This window comes from Poecilia reticulata, chromosome 15 (assembly GCF_904066995.2).
Source record: "Poecilia reticulata chromosome 15, P_reticulata-male-v2, whole genome shotgun sequence".
Taxonomy (NCBI): domain Eukaryota; kingdom Metazoa; phylum Chordata; class Actinopteri; order Cyprinodontiformes; family Poeciliidae; genus Poecilia; species Poecilia reticulata.
Window position 1 is genome coordinate 26,939,722 of NC_088844.1, and position 15,945 is coordinate 26,955,666.

The following is a 15,945-nucleotide window of genomic DNA, read 5'->3' on the forward strand; positions in this document are numbered from 1 at the left end:
GGTCACAGAGTCTCGATTGCCAACAGCTTCAATAAGCCGATGAGTCACTAATTCTGATACATGAAAAGTTATTTATTATAAAGCATTTGATCTCCTCCCACCTATAAACCATGTGAGAAAATTAGTCTGCTTCCTGGTCGCAAAATGTTGTTTTACATTTTTTCTTTTTTCACCAAAAACTGAATATATTGCATTGAGGTTTTGTCTGATAAACCAACACAAATGAGCACATTCGTATGATGCGAAGGAACAAATGTTACACTATTTTAAATATTTTGTGAATATGAATCTGGAAAACTGCTATACATTTGTATTCAGGCCCTTTTACTCTTGTATCCCTAATAAATCTGCATGTAACTTAATCTGAAATAGAACTGAGAACTCAGACAAAAATTAGCATTAATGCCCATGTTATAAGTCCAAAAGACGCCATTAATGATCCCTGAAACTTGACTTTGAGCTGTTTTGAGGACTGATGAGACAAAATTGGAAATTTTTGGAAAATGTAGTATATCAGAAAACTAACATCATGAGAACAGTGTAACATCTGGGTCTGATTTAATTCTGTAGGACCTAAATATGGAAGCTGTAATTGATGGAGCCCTGAGTTCTGCTCTCTACTAGAAAGTCCAGAAGGATAATTCTCAGGCTCCACTTCATTATGGACCATGCAGCAATGATCAGAGTTACACTAGCAAGTCCACATTTAATCATATACAAAAGAAGCAAAGTGATTATTGTGTTGTGCGCTAATCAAGCAGGGAGTCTAGGGACTTAAATCCAATTGAAATGTAGTAGTGTAATCTTAAACAGGCTGTTTGTGCTTTAAAATCCTCCAGTGAGGATTAAAACATGCATTGAGCCAGAATCCCAACAATAGCTACTCATTTTTCACATGGGGCCAAATGGTAGATTTTTTTTCTAGGTAAGTAAAATCAAATGCATTTGGTGTTCACTCAGGTCGTCTATGTATGATATCAAATGTGTTTGATGATTGGAGATTTTTAACTGTGACAAAAAAGCAGACACAGAGGAAATTTGCAAGGGGAAAATACTTTTACCCGACATTCCAGATCTAGAAAATAACACCATGATCTGTGTTATCTAAGTATTAGCCTGTAAGCTGCTGCCACACGTCAGCAATGGAGTGTTTCAAGGCAATTTCAGGCTTGCTGAATGTGCCTCATCATCTAAATGATGTAGAAACGGATAATAATATGGTTCACAGTCCCTGATGTTGCTGTGAGGAATCTTGATTTACTCAGTTGATAATTTGTGTACTACCAACGTAGGACCTTTGAGTGTGTAACCAGAGATGATATCAGGATCAATCGATTAGAAGTAGCTAAGGTACAAGTAGATTTGTGGCAGATAAAGTCTGTGTGTAGCATCAGGCCAAAGAAATCAGTCAAGAAGTCAGGACCGTGTTTATCAGCCTAGAAATGCTGCCAAACTCCATTCCACTCTGATGCTGCTGATAAGCTTATCCACTCCTTCTAGTCCTGCTGACATAATCCTGCAATGCACTTATCATTGGGATTCAAAGCAAAACAATGCAAAAAGTTTGTACTTCCAAAACCATGCAGCCAAGGTCCTGAACAGACCGCAGCACCCCCATTATTCCCTCCAAACACTGTCACATCCTGTATGCCTGGATTGTGTACAAGTTTTATCATCTCACCTTCCAATGCAATACTTTCCATCATGCTCTGACAATCTCACACTTCTCCTGCCTCTTCTATAACACTAGTATTATGTATTATCAACAAGTTTGAGCTTCACATCATGTCATAATGTTAGTCCCTCAGTACAATATACCTGGATTTTTCATGCATGTTTGAGAATCCTTTAATCTCCCCTGGTAGCCAAACAAGTGGCATAGCCAAGCGCTGCCTTGTGCACCAAGCTCCTCCTTGCAGCTGCAGTCTCCGGTCCAACTTCACATTACAGAGCCTCTCAGCTCCTGTAGACTAGCCAGCAGCAATTAGCAAACAGCTAGTGTAACTGTGAGTCTGCTGAGCTTATCATATAATCTACATCTCAGTGAAATGCTGGTGAAAATGTCAAGGCCTTGAAAGAGGAGCTTTGTTGTGACGATGTCCTGAAGCAGAGTGTCAGAAAGAGGAGGGGCTTCTTAAAGAGACAGATGCCCAATTTCAAGGCGTTCAATTGCAAAGTCAAGTTTCTTTGAAGTCATGTTTGATATGTGCAGCATTTTTATAACAAATGAAGGTAACATAGTTACTTGACTGTGCTATAAAATCCTATTTTAATTGAAGTTTTTGCATTGTGTCCTATGGACAGCAAAAACAGTTAATAACACAGATCTAAATATTTATTCTGATGTATTTTCCTGTGGGTTTACACCAATAGAAACGCACAAAGACAATAAAGCCTCATTATGGAGGTAATACATAGCATTTCACACAGAACGCAATTAATACAAGAACTAAAGTCAGCAGTTTAAATTGTCTCTATGGTAATAGCGTGGTGTTTTAATTTCCGGTCCACACTGGACACACACTGGACACATACATAACCTACTGCTTTGCCTTGTCACTCATATGCTGAGGGGAAGGAAGCCCCTGGCCATTGGTGGAGCTTAAGTGTGTGAATGCATACAAACATGATATGCAAAAGACAAGCAGAGAGATTAGCCTCTCAGTTCCTCTGACTGCTTTTCATCCAGTGCTGCCATGGTCTTGTGCTCAGGGCAGCGTGCTAAGAGACTCTTTGATCTGCTGCGTTAGGACGACACAACGGCTGTGGAGGAGATGGACAAGCTTACCTTGGCTGTAGGCTGTAGAGGGAGATGGACAAGCTTTACCTCTGGCTGTAGGCTGTGGAGGGAGATGGACAAGCTTTACCTCTGGCTGTAGGCTGTGGAGGGAGACGGACGAGCTTTACCTCTGGCTGTAGGCTGTGGAGGGAGACGGACGAGCTTACCTCTGGCTGTAGGCTGGGAGGGGACGGACGAGCTTTACTCTGGCTGTAGGCTGTTGGAGGGAGAGGACGAGCTTTACCTCTGGCTGTAGGCTGTGGAGGGAGACGGACGAGCTTTACCTCTGGCTGTAGGCTGTGGAGGGAGACGGACGAGCTTTACCTCTGGCTGTAGGCTGTGGAGGGAGACGGACGAGCTTTACCTCTGGCTGTAGGCTGTGGAGGGAGATGGACAAGCTTTACTCTGGCTGTAGGCTGTAGAGGGTGATGGACAAGCTTTACCTCTGGCTGTAGGCTGTGGAGGGAGATGGACAAGCTTTACCTCTGGCTGTAGGCTGTGGAGGGAGATGGACAAGCTTTACCTCTGGCTTTAGGCTGTAGAGGGTGATGGACAAGCTTTACTCTGGCTGTAGGCTGTGGAGGGAGATGGACGAGCTTTACCTCTGGCTGTAGGCTGTGGAGGGAGATGGACGAGCTTTACCTCTGGCTGTAGGCTGTGGAGGGAGATGGACGAGCTTTACCTCTGGCTGTAGGCTGTAGAGGGTGATGGACAAGCTTTACCTCTGGCTGTAGGCTGTAGAGGGTGATGGACAAGCTTTACCTCTGGCTGTAGGCTGTGGAGGGAGATGGACGAGCTTTACCTCTGGCTCTGCATACCAGCAGTTTTACATTGTTTCATTGTTTTCATCACCTTTATGTTCCTTTAATCTCTATTACCATTTGGACTAAACTTAAAGGAACTACTTATTGAACTTTTTAGTAATTTTCTGTGTGAAAATAAAATATTTTTTGTATTTTCCCAGGGGAATACCTTTTCTGTTTGAAGGGACTCCGGTACCGGCAGTTTGCCAGCGTAGTGAAGGAGAGATTCTATGACCTGCACTGGGACGATGACTTACTGGGCGTGTTGCACTGCCTGGTGAACTACAGCTGTTCAACACTGTGAGCAGTTCTTTTTTGATTCTCTTAATACAGTTATTTATTTTGTAAATGGACGTTCGTGTGGCCAAGGGCACGCTCTGCTTGCATTGCTCTCACTGCTTTCTTCTGCTCTGTTGTCTCTGTGAGAAAAGCAGGTCACAGAGTCTCGATTGCCAACAGCTTCAATAAGCCGATGAGTCACTAATTCTGATACATGAAAAGTTATTTATTATAAAGCATTTGATCTCCTCCCACCTATAAACCATGTGAGAAAATTAGTCTGCTTCCTGGTCGCAAAATGTTGTTTTACATTTTTTCTTTTTTCACCAAAAACTGAAATATATTGCATTGAGGTTTTGTCTGATAAACCAACACAAATGAGCACATTCGTATGATGCGAAGGAACAAATGTTACACTATTTTAAATATTTTGTGAATATGAATCTGGAAAACTGCTATACATTTGTATTCAGGCCCTTTTACTCTTGTATCCCTAAATAAAATCTGCATGTAACTTAATCTGAAATAGAACTGAGAACTCAGACAAAAATTAGCATTAATGCCCATGTTATAAGTCCAAAAAGACGCCATTAATGATCCCTGAAACTTGACTTTGAGCTGTTTTGAGGACTGATGAGACAAAATTGGAAATTTTTGGAAAATGTAGTATATCAGAAAACTAACATCATGAGAACAGTGTAACATCTGGGTCTGATTTAATTCTGTAGGACCTAAATATGGAAGCTGTAATTGATGGAGCCCTGAGTTCTGCTCTCTACTAGAAAGTCCAGAAGGATAATTCTCAGGCTCCACTTCATTATGGACCATGCAGCAATGATCAGAGTTACACTAGCAAGTCCACATTTAATCATATACAAAAGAAGCAAAGTGATTATTGTGTTGTGCGCTAATCAAAGCAGGGAGTCTAGGGACTTAAATCCAATTGAAATGTAGTAGTGTAATCTTAAACAGGCTGTTTGTGCTTTAAAATCCTCCAGTGAGGATTAAAACAATGCATTGAGCCAGAATCCCAACAATAGCTACTCATTTTTCACATGGGGCCAAAATGGTAGATTTTTTTTTCTAGGTAAGTAAAATCAAATGCATTTGGTGTTCACTCAGGTCGTCTATGTATGATATCAAATGTGTTTGATGATTGGAGATTTTTAACTGTGACAACAAAAGCAGACACAGAGGAAATTTGCAAGGGGGAAAATACTTTTACCCGACATTCCAGATCTAGAAAATAACACCATGAATCTGTGTTATCTAAGTATTAGCCTGTAAGCTGCTGCCACACGTCAGCAATGGAGTGTTTCAAGGCAATTTCAGGCTTGCTGAATGTGCCTCATCATCTAAATGATGTAGAAACGGATAATAATATGGTTCACAGTCCCTGATGTTGCTGTGAGGAATCTTGATTTACTCAGTTGATAATTTGTGTACTACCAACGTAGGACCTTTGAGTGTGTAACCAGAGATGATATCAGGATCAATCGATTAGAAGTAGCTAAGGTACAAGTAGATTTGTGGCAGATAAAGTCTGTGTGTAGCATCAGGCCAAAGAAATCAGTCAAGAAGTCAGGACCGCTGTTTATCAGCCTAGAAATGCTGCCAAACTCCATTCCACTCTGATGCTGCTGATAAGCTTATCCACTCCTTCTAGTCCTGCTGACATAATCCTGCAATGCACTTATCATTGGGATTCAAAGCAAAACAATGCAAAAAGTTTTGTACTTCCAAAACCATGCAGCCAAGGTCCTGAACAGACCGCAGCACCCCCATTATTCCCTCCAAACACTGTCACATCCTGTATGCCTGGATTGTGTACAAGTTTTATCATCTCACCTTCCAATGCAATACTTTCCATCATGCTCTGACAATCTCACACTTCTCCTGCCTCTTCTATAACACTAGTATTATGTATTATCAACAAGTTTGAGCTTCACATCATGTCATAATGTTAGTCCCCTCAGTACAATATACCTGGATTTTTCATGCATGTTTGAGAAATCCTTTAATCTCCCCTGGTAGCCAAACAAGTGGCATAGCCAAGCGCTGCCTTGTGCACCAAGCTCCTCCTTGCAGCTGCAGTCTCCGGTCCAAACTTCCACATTACAGAGCCTCTCAGCTCCTGTAGACTAGCCAGCAGCAATTAGCAAACAGCTAGTGTAACTGTGAGTCTGCTGAGCTTATCATATAATCTACATCTCAGTGAAATGCTGGTGAAAATGTCAAGGCCTTGAAAGAGGAGCTTTGTTGTGACGATGTCCTGAAAGCAGAGTGTCAGAAAGAGGAGGGGCTTCTTAAAGAGACAGATGCCCAATTTCAAGGCGTTCAATTGCAAAGTCAAGTTTCTTTGAAGTCATGTTTGATATGTGCAGCATTTTTATAACAAATGAAGGTAACATAGTTACTTGACTGTGCTATAAAATCCTATTTTAATTGAAGTTTTTGCATTGTGTCCTATGGACAGCAAAAACAGTTAATAACACAGATCTAAATATTTATTCTGAATGTATTTTCCTGTGGGTTTACACCAATAGAAACGCACAAAGACAATAAAGCCTCATTATGGAGGTAATACATAGCATTTCACACAGAACGCAATTAATACAAGAACTAAAGTCAGCAGTTTAAATTGTCTCTATGGTAATAGCGTGGTGTTTTAATTTCCGGTCCACACTGGACACACACTGGACACATACATAACCTACTGCTTTGCCTTGTCACTCATATGCTGAGGGGAAGGAAGCCCCTGGCCATTGGTGGAGCTTAAGTGTGTGAATGCATACAAACATGATATGCAAAAGACAAGCAGAGAGATTAGCCTCTCAGTTCCTCTGACTGCTTTTCATCCAGTGCTGCCATGGTCTTGTGCTCAGGGCAGCGTGCTAAGAGACTCTTTGATCTGCTGCGTTAGGACGACACAACGGCTGTGGAGGGAGATGGACAAGCTTTACCTCTGGCTGTAGGCTGTAGAGGGAGATGGACAAGCTTTACCTCTGGCTGTAGGCTGTGGAGGGAGATGGACAAGCTTTACCTCTGGCTGTAGGCTGTGGAGGGAGACGGACGAGCTTTACCTCTGGCTGTAGGCTGTGGAGGGAGACGGACGAGCTTTACCTCTGGCTGTAGGCTGTGGAGGGAGACGGACGAGCTTTACCTCTGGCTGTAGGCTGTTGGAGGGAGATGGACGAGCTTTACCTCTGGCTGTAGGCTGTGGAGGGAGACGGACGAGCTTTACCTCTGGCTGTAGGCTGTGGAGGGAGACGGACGAGCTTTACCTCTGGCTGTAGGCTGTGGAGGGAGACGGACGAGCTTTACCTCTGGCTGTAGGCTGTGGAGGGAGATGGACAAGCTTTACCTCTGGCTGTAGGCTGTAGAGGGTGATGGACAAGCTTTACCTCTGGCTGTAGGCTGTGGAGGGAGATGGACAAGCTTTACCTCTGGCTGTAGGCTGTGGAGGGAGATGGACAAGCTTTACCTCTGGCTTTAGGCTGTAGAGGGTGATGGACAAGCTTTACCTCTGGCTGTAGGCTGTGGAGGGAGATGGACGAGCTTTACCTCTGGCTGTAGGCTGTGGAGGGAGATGGACGAGCTTTACCTCTGGCTGTAGGCTGTGGAGGGAGATGGACGAGCTTTACCTCTGGCTGTAGGCTGTAGAGGGTGATGGACAAGCTTTACCTCTGGCTGTAGGCTGTAGAGGGTGATGGACAAGCTTTACCTCTGGCTGTAGGCTGTGGAGGGAGATGGACGAGCTTTACCTCTGGCTGTAGGCTGTAGAGGGTGATGGACAAGCTTTACCTCTGGCTGTAGGCTGTGGAGGGAGATGGACGAGCTTTACCTCTGGCTGTAGGCTGTAGAGGGTGATGGACAAGCTTTACCTGTGGCTGTAGGCTGTGGAGGGAGATGGACGAGCTTTACCTCTGGCTGTAGGCTGTGGAGGGAGATGGACGAGCTTTACCTCTGGCTGTAGGCTGTAGAGGGTGATGGACAAGCTTTACCTCTGGCTGTAGGCTGTGGAGGGAGATGGACGAGCTTTACCTCTGGCTGTAGGCTGTGGAGGGAGACGGACGAGCTTTACCTCTGGCTGTAGGCTGTGGAGGGAGATGGACGAGCTTTACCTCTGGCTGTAGGCTGTGGAGGGAGACGGACGAGCTTTACCTCTGGCTGTAGGCTGTGGAGGGAGACGGACGAGCTTTACCTCTGGCTGTAGGCTGTGGAGGGAGACGGACGAGCTTTACCTCTGGCTGTAGGCTGTGGAGGGAGACGGACGAGCTTTACCTCTGGCTGTAGGCTGTGGAGGGAGACGGACGAGCTTTACCTCTGGCTGTAGGCTGTGGAGGGAGACGGACGAGCTTTACCTCTGGCTGTAGGCTGTGGAGGGAGACGGACGAGCTTTACCTCTGGCTGTAGGCTGTGGAGTGGTATTTTTCTGTGATGATGCAGGTCTTTCTGAGCGAATCAGAGGAGAGTTTTATCTATTTATTACTCTGTCCATATAAAATGTGAATAAGAATGGATCTGGATGATTTTGACAAGCTAGAGCAGTCGTAGTGAGATTTGTTGGCTGTCGTCTTTGATTTGTTGTTTCAGCTCAGTATTGTACTGATTAACTGATTATCATTATTATTATTTCAGTGATTAATGTTAATTAATTCCCTCATTTCCAACATCTTTGAGTGCACCGTATGTTTTGTGTCTCCTGAAGCGCCCCATGCAGAGATCATAATGAGCAGTCTCCATCTCCGGCTGTGAGGAGGGCAGCCGTCACTCCACCCTTCACCACCGCTGCCTGCAGAGGGAAGACACAAGTTTGCCTGCACAGCTGTCTCGATCTGAATGGAAACATTCATGCTTCTCGTCCCGTTGCTGTTGGGATATGGGAGGGAAGCGAGGCGACATCTTGCTGTGGGGAAGATGAGACGGTGCTGGAGGGTGCTGAAATAAGATTGGAGAAAAATCGGTTTTGGATAGGTCAAGGTAGGAAACTCACCTGTGCACACTTATGGAACTGAGTTGGATTTGAATGCAGGTTTCTGACTGGACAGTTTAATTTTGGATACATTTGTGAGGATATATAATTTGCAAATTAGTCACTGACATATTATAATACATATTTAATTGCAAAATAGACATATCTTGTTGTGTTATCTGCTGGTTTGTGAATCTCAATGCATCCAGCATCGTATATGTTGGCAGTAGTTTCACTTTTTGAGATAAGAAACTGCAGAATATAGAAAGGGCTGTCACATTGGAATATACAACTGAAAACTATAAAACAAACATGTCATCCACTGTTGTTATGTGTGATGCATTTGATGCATTTATAGGTCAGACTAGAGATTGACCTAATATGTCAGTATTTTCTCAAATGTGAGTTTTTTGCTGCCATAAGCATTTGAATTTTTCACTCTGGATCCTGTTTTTTCCTTTTAACCAGATGGAACCGGTTAAATGCCGGTTCCATCTGGACGCAAGGCACAAACAATTCATTTTATTTAGAAAAACAACTTAAAATGTGCAGCCTAATACTTAAAAAGATCAACAATGGCAACTTGCTACAGAAAACGCAAGTTTCAAGTTACATGGAAAATGACGATAATTGGTCATTGTGAGAATTTCAGCAACACTTGAAGTACAAAGAAACCAACTTTATTAAAAGACCAAAATGTTTTGTAATGTTTCTTTTATCAGGGTCAACACAAATAATGAAAACAGCCATACTTCATTCTTTAAAGTTATTTAAATGTAGTATATAGTTAAAGAGCCACAGGTCTGATTTATTCACTGGTTTTCTGTATTCATGCTGGTTTTGCTACCATCGCCTGTGCAGATCATTTATAAAAATATATCAGACAAATTATAATTTGGTTCTGCCGGTTCTTTGAGTGCCTTGATGATTAAAACTAAGCTTCCTATAGTTTAACAAAAGTCCTGAAACATGTTTCATTTTGATCTATTCATGTATTTGTCTTGAGGTTTTTAAGGTTTTTATAGGATTTATATGTGCAGAAAAGAATCTTTTAGATTTGAAACGTTTCTGTGATGTGTTGGGAAATGTCTCTTTTTAAATCTACTGACTGACAATATCAAGCTGTTCTTCAGCTTTGCACACATTCATAAGCGTCCAAGCCGCTCCAGAAAGCTCCAGAGTTTGTTTCTTTCTGGAACTCATTCCTGGCCAGTCACATTCAGGAACTCTGCTGTAGTTTCTTTCCTGTTAAAATATGCCAGACAATCTTGGCTACAAACAAGCTCTATAAAAGGTATGTGGAACAAAAACGTTAGTGATAGCGCTCGAGGTTGAATTGCCTGAAAAGTCATTTTTGCAAACAGTAGGTACATTGTGCAGCCATGACAGGGTTAGCAACAAATACCCCCAGCACCACTCTGGGGTCTCTTTCTGTGTGGTTGTTGCACAAGTCCAGTCAGACTTGTTGCTTTCCATGTGATTCTGACCCCCTCTCCTCTTCTTCTCTCCTCTCCCATCTCTCTTTCTCTGCTGTTGGTTTTTTTGGCCTGTTTACCATTCGAGGTGTGAAGGCAAACAGTTCAGAGTCTGGGGTTATGGAAGCAGGAGGTCATTCAGCGGGTGGCAGCGATGAAAGCCCCTCTGAAGCCGAGTTTGTGTCAGGGAGAGAGGAAGATCTGATGGGAGCCCACGATGAGCAGATGAGTCCTGACCACTCGGAGGACATGGAGGACAGCGACTCTCTGGTGTCGGAGCGGCTCCTTTCGCCCACGTCCACGACAGGCTGCACAGGCCTCAGCTTCAGCCCGGCCTGGGCCCTGGCTCTCTTTGGAGAAGATTGTTTTAGTCAGGAGGTGATTGAGTATGCATTGAATCTGGGAAAGCACACAGGATCGCCGAGCCTGGAAGTGAAAGTGCAGGTGAGTAAATGCTGCTGGCGGTGAGTCATCTCTGACCTTCTCAGTCTGTCTGAGCAAACGGCAGACTGCATCATTTATTTATTAAGCATACTAACTTGATGAAATGTATTATAAAGCAGGATTTAGTATGTTGCATTTCGCATTGGCAGAAATGCCTATGTAATGACATAAAAGCTGTCAATGTTTTCAAATGTTAAAGCTGACCTATTAGACCTGTTATGCTTCTTAATTTTTATTTTTTGCTTAAAATAATGTTCAGATAATGATATTTTAGTTCTCCCTTAGTTCTCCCTATTTTGAGCTCCTTTCAGAGTTGTTTTCGGGCCTCTTGTCACTCTAATCCATCTAAGCTGCTGCTGGCCACGCCCCCGACTCCATATTTACACTCATATTTGAAAATGATTGCAAACAGTTTTGCAGTTATACAACCGTATACATTTGATTGTAAAGCGCTTTGGACTCCCTTCATGCTGAAATGTCCCATGGAAGCAAACTTGAACATGAAACCTGAACTTTGAAAAGCAGAAGTGTAGCCTCCTGCACAACCAACTAGAATGTAGGAAGTAGTTTTCGAAATAATAAGTCAACAACAAAACACTCGTCTTTTCCAGCAGCCATTGTACAAGCGCATACAGCAGTAAAACCAACTGAGCACTTGGGTTGCTAAGTAACGGGATGGGCTTGGCTGTGGTTGCTAGGTAACGGCACAGTAATTGTAGGTAGTGACTTAAAAATCGGGAGGATTTTGAAACAACAAAACATCAACTACATTTAAAAATGTCTGGGTGGTATTTAGGAGCAGTTTATACTCACATTTTGCATAATAGTTTTCCTTTAAACTAGATGTTTTAGCTAAGAAAAATAACTAAGATGTTTTTAACGTCTTTCCCTTATACCTTTATGTTGAATTATCACTTAAAGTAACAGCCAAATTATGTATTTAAATGTGAGATGTTAACTTAAACAACACTAGTCACATCAGTATATGTTTACTTCAACATGCTCTGGAAAATGAAATATTGGATTGAGAATAACTAACAAAACATTTACAGTTCAAAGAATGAACAAAACACATCAATTAAAGGTAGTATGTGAAATGAGAATATTAATAACTGCCATAATTAATAACATAGTTATAAGTCACCATAACAAATTTGAAGACATTTTAACGCAATTCCTTAAATATTGTATAGATTTATGTATTGGGAAAATATTCCCCATACATTTCTGCTATTTTCTGTATGAGTTAAATATAGGTCAACTTTAAATTTCTGGTAGCTGCAAATGTTCATTGTGTTGATAAAAGGCGACAGATCTTGGACATTTTTGCTGTTTCCAAGTATTGGTCACTTTGCCTCCTCCCCATTCCAGAACTTTCCAGTTTTGGTAATTATAATGAATAATTTTTCATGTTTTCTACCCCAGAAACTTTCCCCTATGTGCCAATTCAAAGCCACCAGGAAAAGGTTTCACCACTTCTCCTTCTCTCCTTCTGACAATTAGGGTGATGGATTGTTATTTTTAAAGATTTTTATCACCTGTCAGAAGGACACTTGGCGACTTAAAGGACGTCACTTTTAATTTAAATCTGCCTGGCGTGTGAATGATCTCCTTCAGGTGTTTCTCAGTTTGTTTGGTTCTGATTTTATATATATGAAGTTGGTTTGATGTAAGTATTTCCTGCAGTGTTCTTTGTACCTGTAACCCGCAATTAGTCAAGACTTTTATTTTTGCGGGCTCACTTCCTGTTTTGCCCCAAACTTGCCAACTTATTTAAAGCCCAGTTTGAACTTCAGCACCTGTTCCACTGTGATTGTGGCTGGATGTTTGGCGTCTTCCTAACAGTTCATCCTGGCAAATTCATCAAAATCTTTGCATCCACTTAGTGATGGGCAAATGAAGCCTCATGAAGCAGTGAACCTTTCCAGCCCTTTGCTTTGCAAAAAGGTTCATTACTCGATGCTCCATTCAGGACTCACTAGTGACATCTGCTGGTGAAACTAACAGCTTTGTCACTCAGTTGGATCATACTTCCAAAAATTACTAAATAGTAAATATTGTCACAATGTTTTCATCAAACTCATATTTAGCAACAGGAGAATCAATGAAACCATATTTAATTGTCATATGTTTTAATTATTAAAATGATTTGTAGCCAATCTAATCCTGGTTTATGTTGAACGTCAGTGGTTGTGTTGGGTTTTCTTTTAGGTCAGATTTGACAATAAAGACATTTTATGTTTCAGTGTCTTGGGAGTGCAGTGCCTGTTGGAGCGTTTGCTTTTTCTTGGATTTCTAATTGGCTCTGATCCCTTATATTTGGCTAGATGTTGAATTTTAGTTCTGCAACATCATTAAATCTGTTTCCCCTGTGAAAGACTGATATATCTTTGCTAATTAGACTACAAATAGTGGAACTTTGCAGAAGGTGAGAAATTGGGATGGAGGGTTAATTATTATCTAAGAAGAATTTTATTGTGAGGATAATCTCAAAGTATTCCCAGATGTCAGAGATTTTCCTCTTACTGGCTCCATTTCAGACAATTAATCAAGTTTACTTCTGTAGCACATTTAAGCAACAATGCAGTTCATAAAATCACAAAAATATAAAGTCATAAAACAACATAATCTACAATTGAGAAAACCAGTAACAGACATTACATTTTGATGAGTGCCATCATCAATACACATCAAATATGTCGGTCAATGTTCATTTTATTTTGGCCACTGAAGACAAATATTCTCCTCTGATGCGAGACCAAAAGGACAACAACCCATAATGCAGCGCGGCTCATCGCGCTTTTATTTTGAAAACCGACACGCAAAATGAAGCAGTCACGTGACCCAGGAAATGCGAGGCCTCGTTTGTTGCCAGTCACGTGGTTTTCAGCAAGACGACACAAGCCTCGAAGCGGAGCTTCATCGGATTCGCCCCCTTTTTACTCGGTACCAGCCTCGAAGCCTGGATTCAGATGGCCCATCACTAATTTGATCTATTGGTGAGTTTGTTTGTATTGCTGTATTGGTTTAGCATTAAATTTCTGCTCGATTGCTCATTGGAGCGTCGTTTTATCAGAACTGGCGTTTGTTACCTGGGGTCACCTGGATGGCCACAGCTGATTGTGGTCTAATGCGCCCCACTCTCTTCACTAAGGTAACCTAATCGCTGGTGTTGTTCTTGTTCTGGCACTTTTTGTATTGATATGATTAAAATAGGATGCAGCTACATTTAAGTTGATATTGCGCAGTATGTTTTATTTATTTTTTCTTTTCCCCACTCTGCTTGAGTATTTGAGCTCATTTTCTTTTCCTTGATTGATATTTTGAAAGTGAACTTTGATTTCAACTTGAACTTTAAATTGATTAGTTTGAAATATGATTGATATTCTTTTTGTTTATTTAAATTATGGTTAATTTAACCTGATTGAAATGTTTAGTTTAATTATTAGAAATCCAATACTAGCATTTGAATTTAATATCTATTGCATTTGTATGTTTGTACATGATAGTTTGTTAAAACACTTAATGGGTTTTCTGGCCTTTTTAGGTCTGGTTTTTATTCCTGATGGATCAGATCCTCTTCTGAATCCAAAGATGGCGAGCAGGGAATACGGACAAGAACTTTATGACCTTGGAATTGATTTATTGAGTTAATTTGTCTCTCATTGTGCATTTGTAATTGTCTGTTTTTTTCAAAATCACTAATAAATACACCAAAACTAAAAGCATTGCTTCGTGTCTTCATTCACACCGCAGGCTCCTTAAAGAACCATCTTCTGATGCTGCTCTTGTAGCCGCAGTTGGCTGCATAGCCCATAACTGCCCAAACAGCAGTTTTTAATGATTAACCACATTACCAAAAGAAATAAAACGCTCTACAGCGGAGTTCTAGTTGTGGGCTTTGAGCTTCATATTGGCAGCTTTATAATTGGCTGCAGCTTGTAGTTCCAGTGCTTTCTGACTGTGCTTTCACTTTACTCTACATATTGAAGCTCCACTCAGTCCGTTCACCCGATCAGGTTATTTTATCAAGTGCGGGTATTATTTTTCTATTCCCAAAGAAAAATGGGTCACGGTCAGGCTTTAGGGTAAATAGAATGGTAATGTGGGGGACTTGAAGATAATTGGCATAATATCCCCCTCTAACTGGATCTGAATATTAATGTGTTGAGCTTAGCCCTTGGCAGTGGAAGTTATTATCATTTGCAAAAGAATATTAATGAATAGTCTTTGTGTTTTCCCACGCTGATGGAACTACTGCTCTTTCAGACAGTTTGTGTCGGAGCTGATAGTACACTTTAATAGCCGGCCGTTACCGCTACTCCTCGCTTATTACACTTCAAAAGAGCCGTTGCCACGGTGAGGAGAAAGCGTAAAAAGGTGCTGCCCTGCACACAATGGAAAACAGCCGACGGCCTCCTGCAGTGGAAGGCATGTGGTCGTGTCATTCCTGTGATTCTCTTTGAACAGGAAGTGCAGCAGCAGCTGATAATTGAGACGAGGAATCTGAAGAAAACCAGAAATTTCTATCAAAAGCTGAAGAATCAACATGAGAGAAAAAACAAAGGTCTGTGCGCTCCATTGTTATAAATTATGAAGATGTCTTCTGGTGTTTCCAGGATGAATATAAATATGTTTCTGTGCATGAATCCTGAAGGTCCTGAAAGCAAACTGATGCTCTCAAAACTCAAGTCGCAGCTTGAAGAACTCAGATCCAAGGTGGCCTTTTTGGATTGTGTGAAGAAATATCTTGAGGTATTAGTCGATTTTAACATTTTTCATTTTCTTTGTTTCCCCTAATTTATGTAGTACAGTATTTATTTTGTATCTGCACAAGATTTCGGTAACGTATTAAGACGTATTATTTTAAGTAATTAACACAAAATCACCTTTCAATGCATTCAACACTACTACACTCTACAATGGATTTTTTTTTAAACATACCAAAATATTCTGGTATAATCATCTTAATTTTCGGACACGTTTACTCACCTTGGCATGCTAAGTGCTTGGAGTGGCTTTGATGGGAAGGTGGTCAGTTTTTTATTCTGATTACTTCAGCTAATAACTATTTGACATCTTGGACAGCGAACAGAGCAAGACAGACTAAAATAAACAGTTGCCAAGTAGCATCACAGTAAAACGTGCTTATTCTCTTCTCTTTCTGTAGCACACTGTTAATTTAAATAT

General features: G+C 41.4%; 1 protein-coding gene across 1 annotated transcript in view; it reads left to right on the top strand.

Moving 5' to 3' along the window:
* Positions 1-15,945, top strand: part of kndc1 (kinase non-catalytic C-lobe domain containing 1) — a 52,800-nt gene that overhangs the window by 24,141 nt on the left and 12,714 nt on the right. Inside the window, 4 exon segments of the mRNA XM_081616251.1 lie at positions 8,573-8,844; positions 10,400-10,755; positions 15,226-15,322; positions 15,413-15,510. Of these exon segments, the coding sequence (XP_081472377.1) occupies positions 8,573-8,844; positions 10,400-10,755; positions 15,226-15,322; positions 15,413-15,510 (823 nt within the window).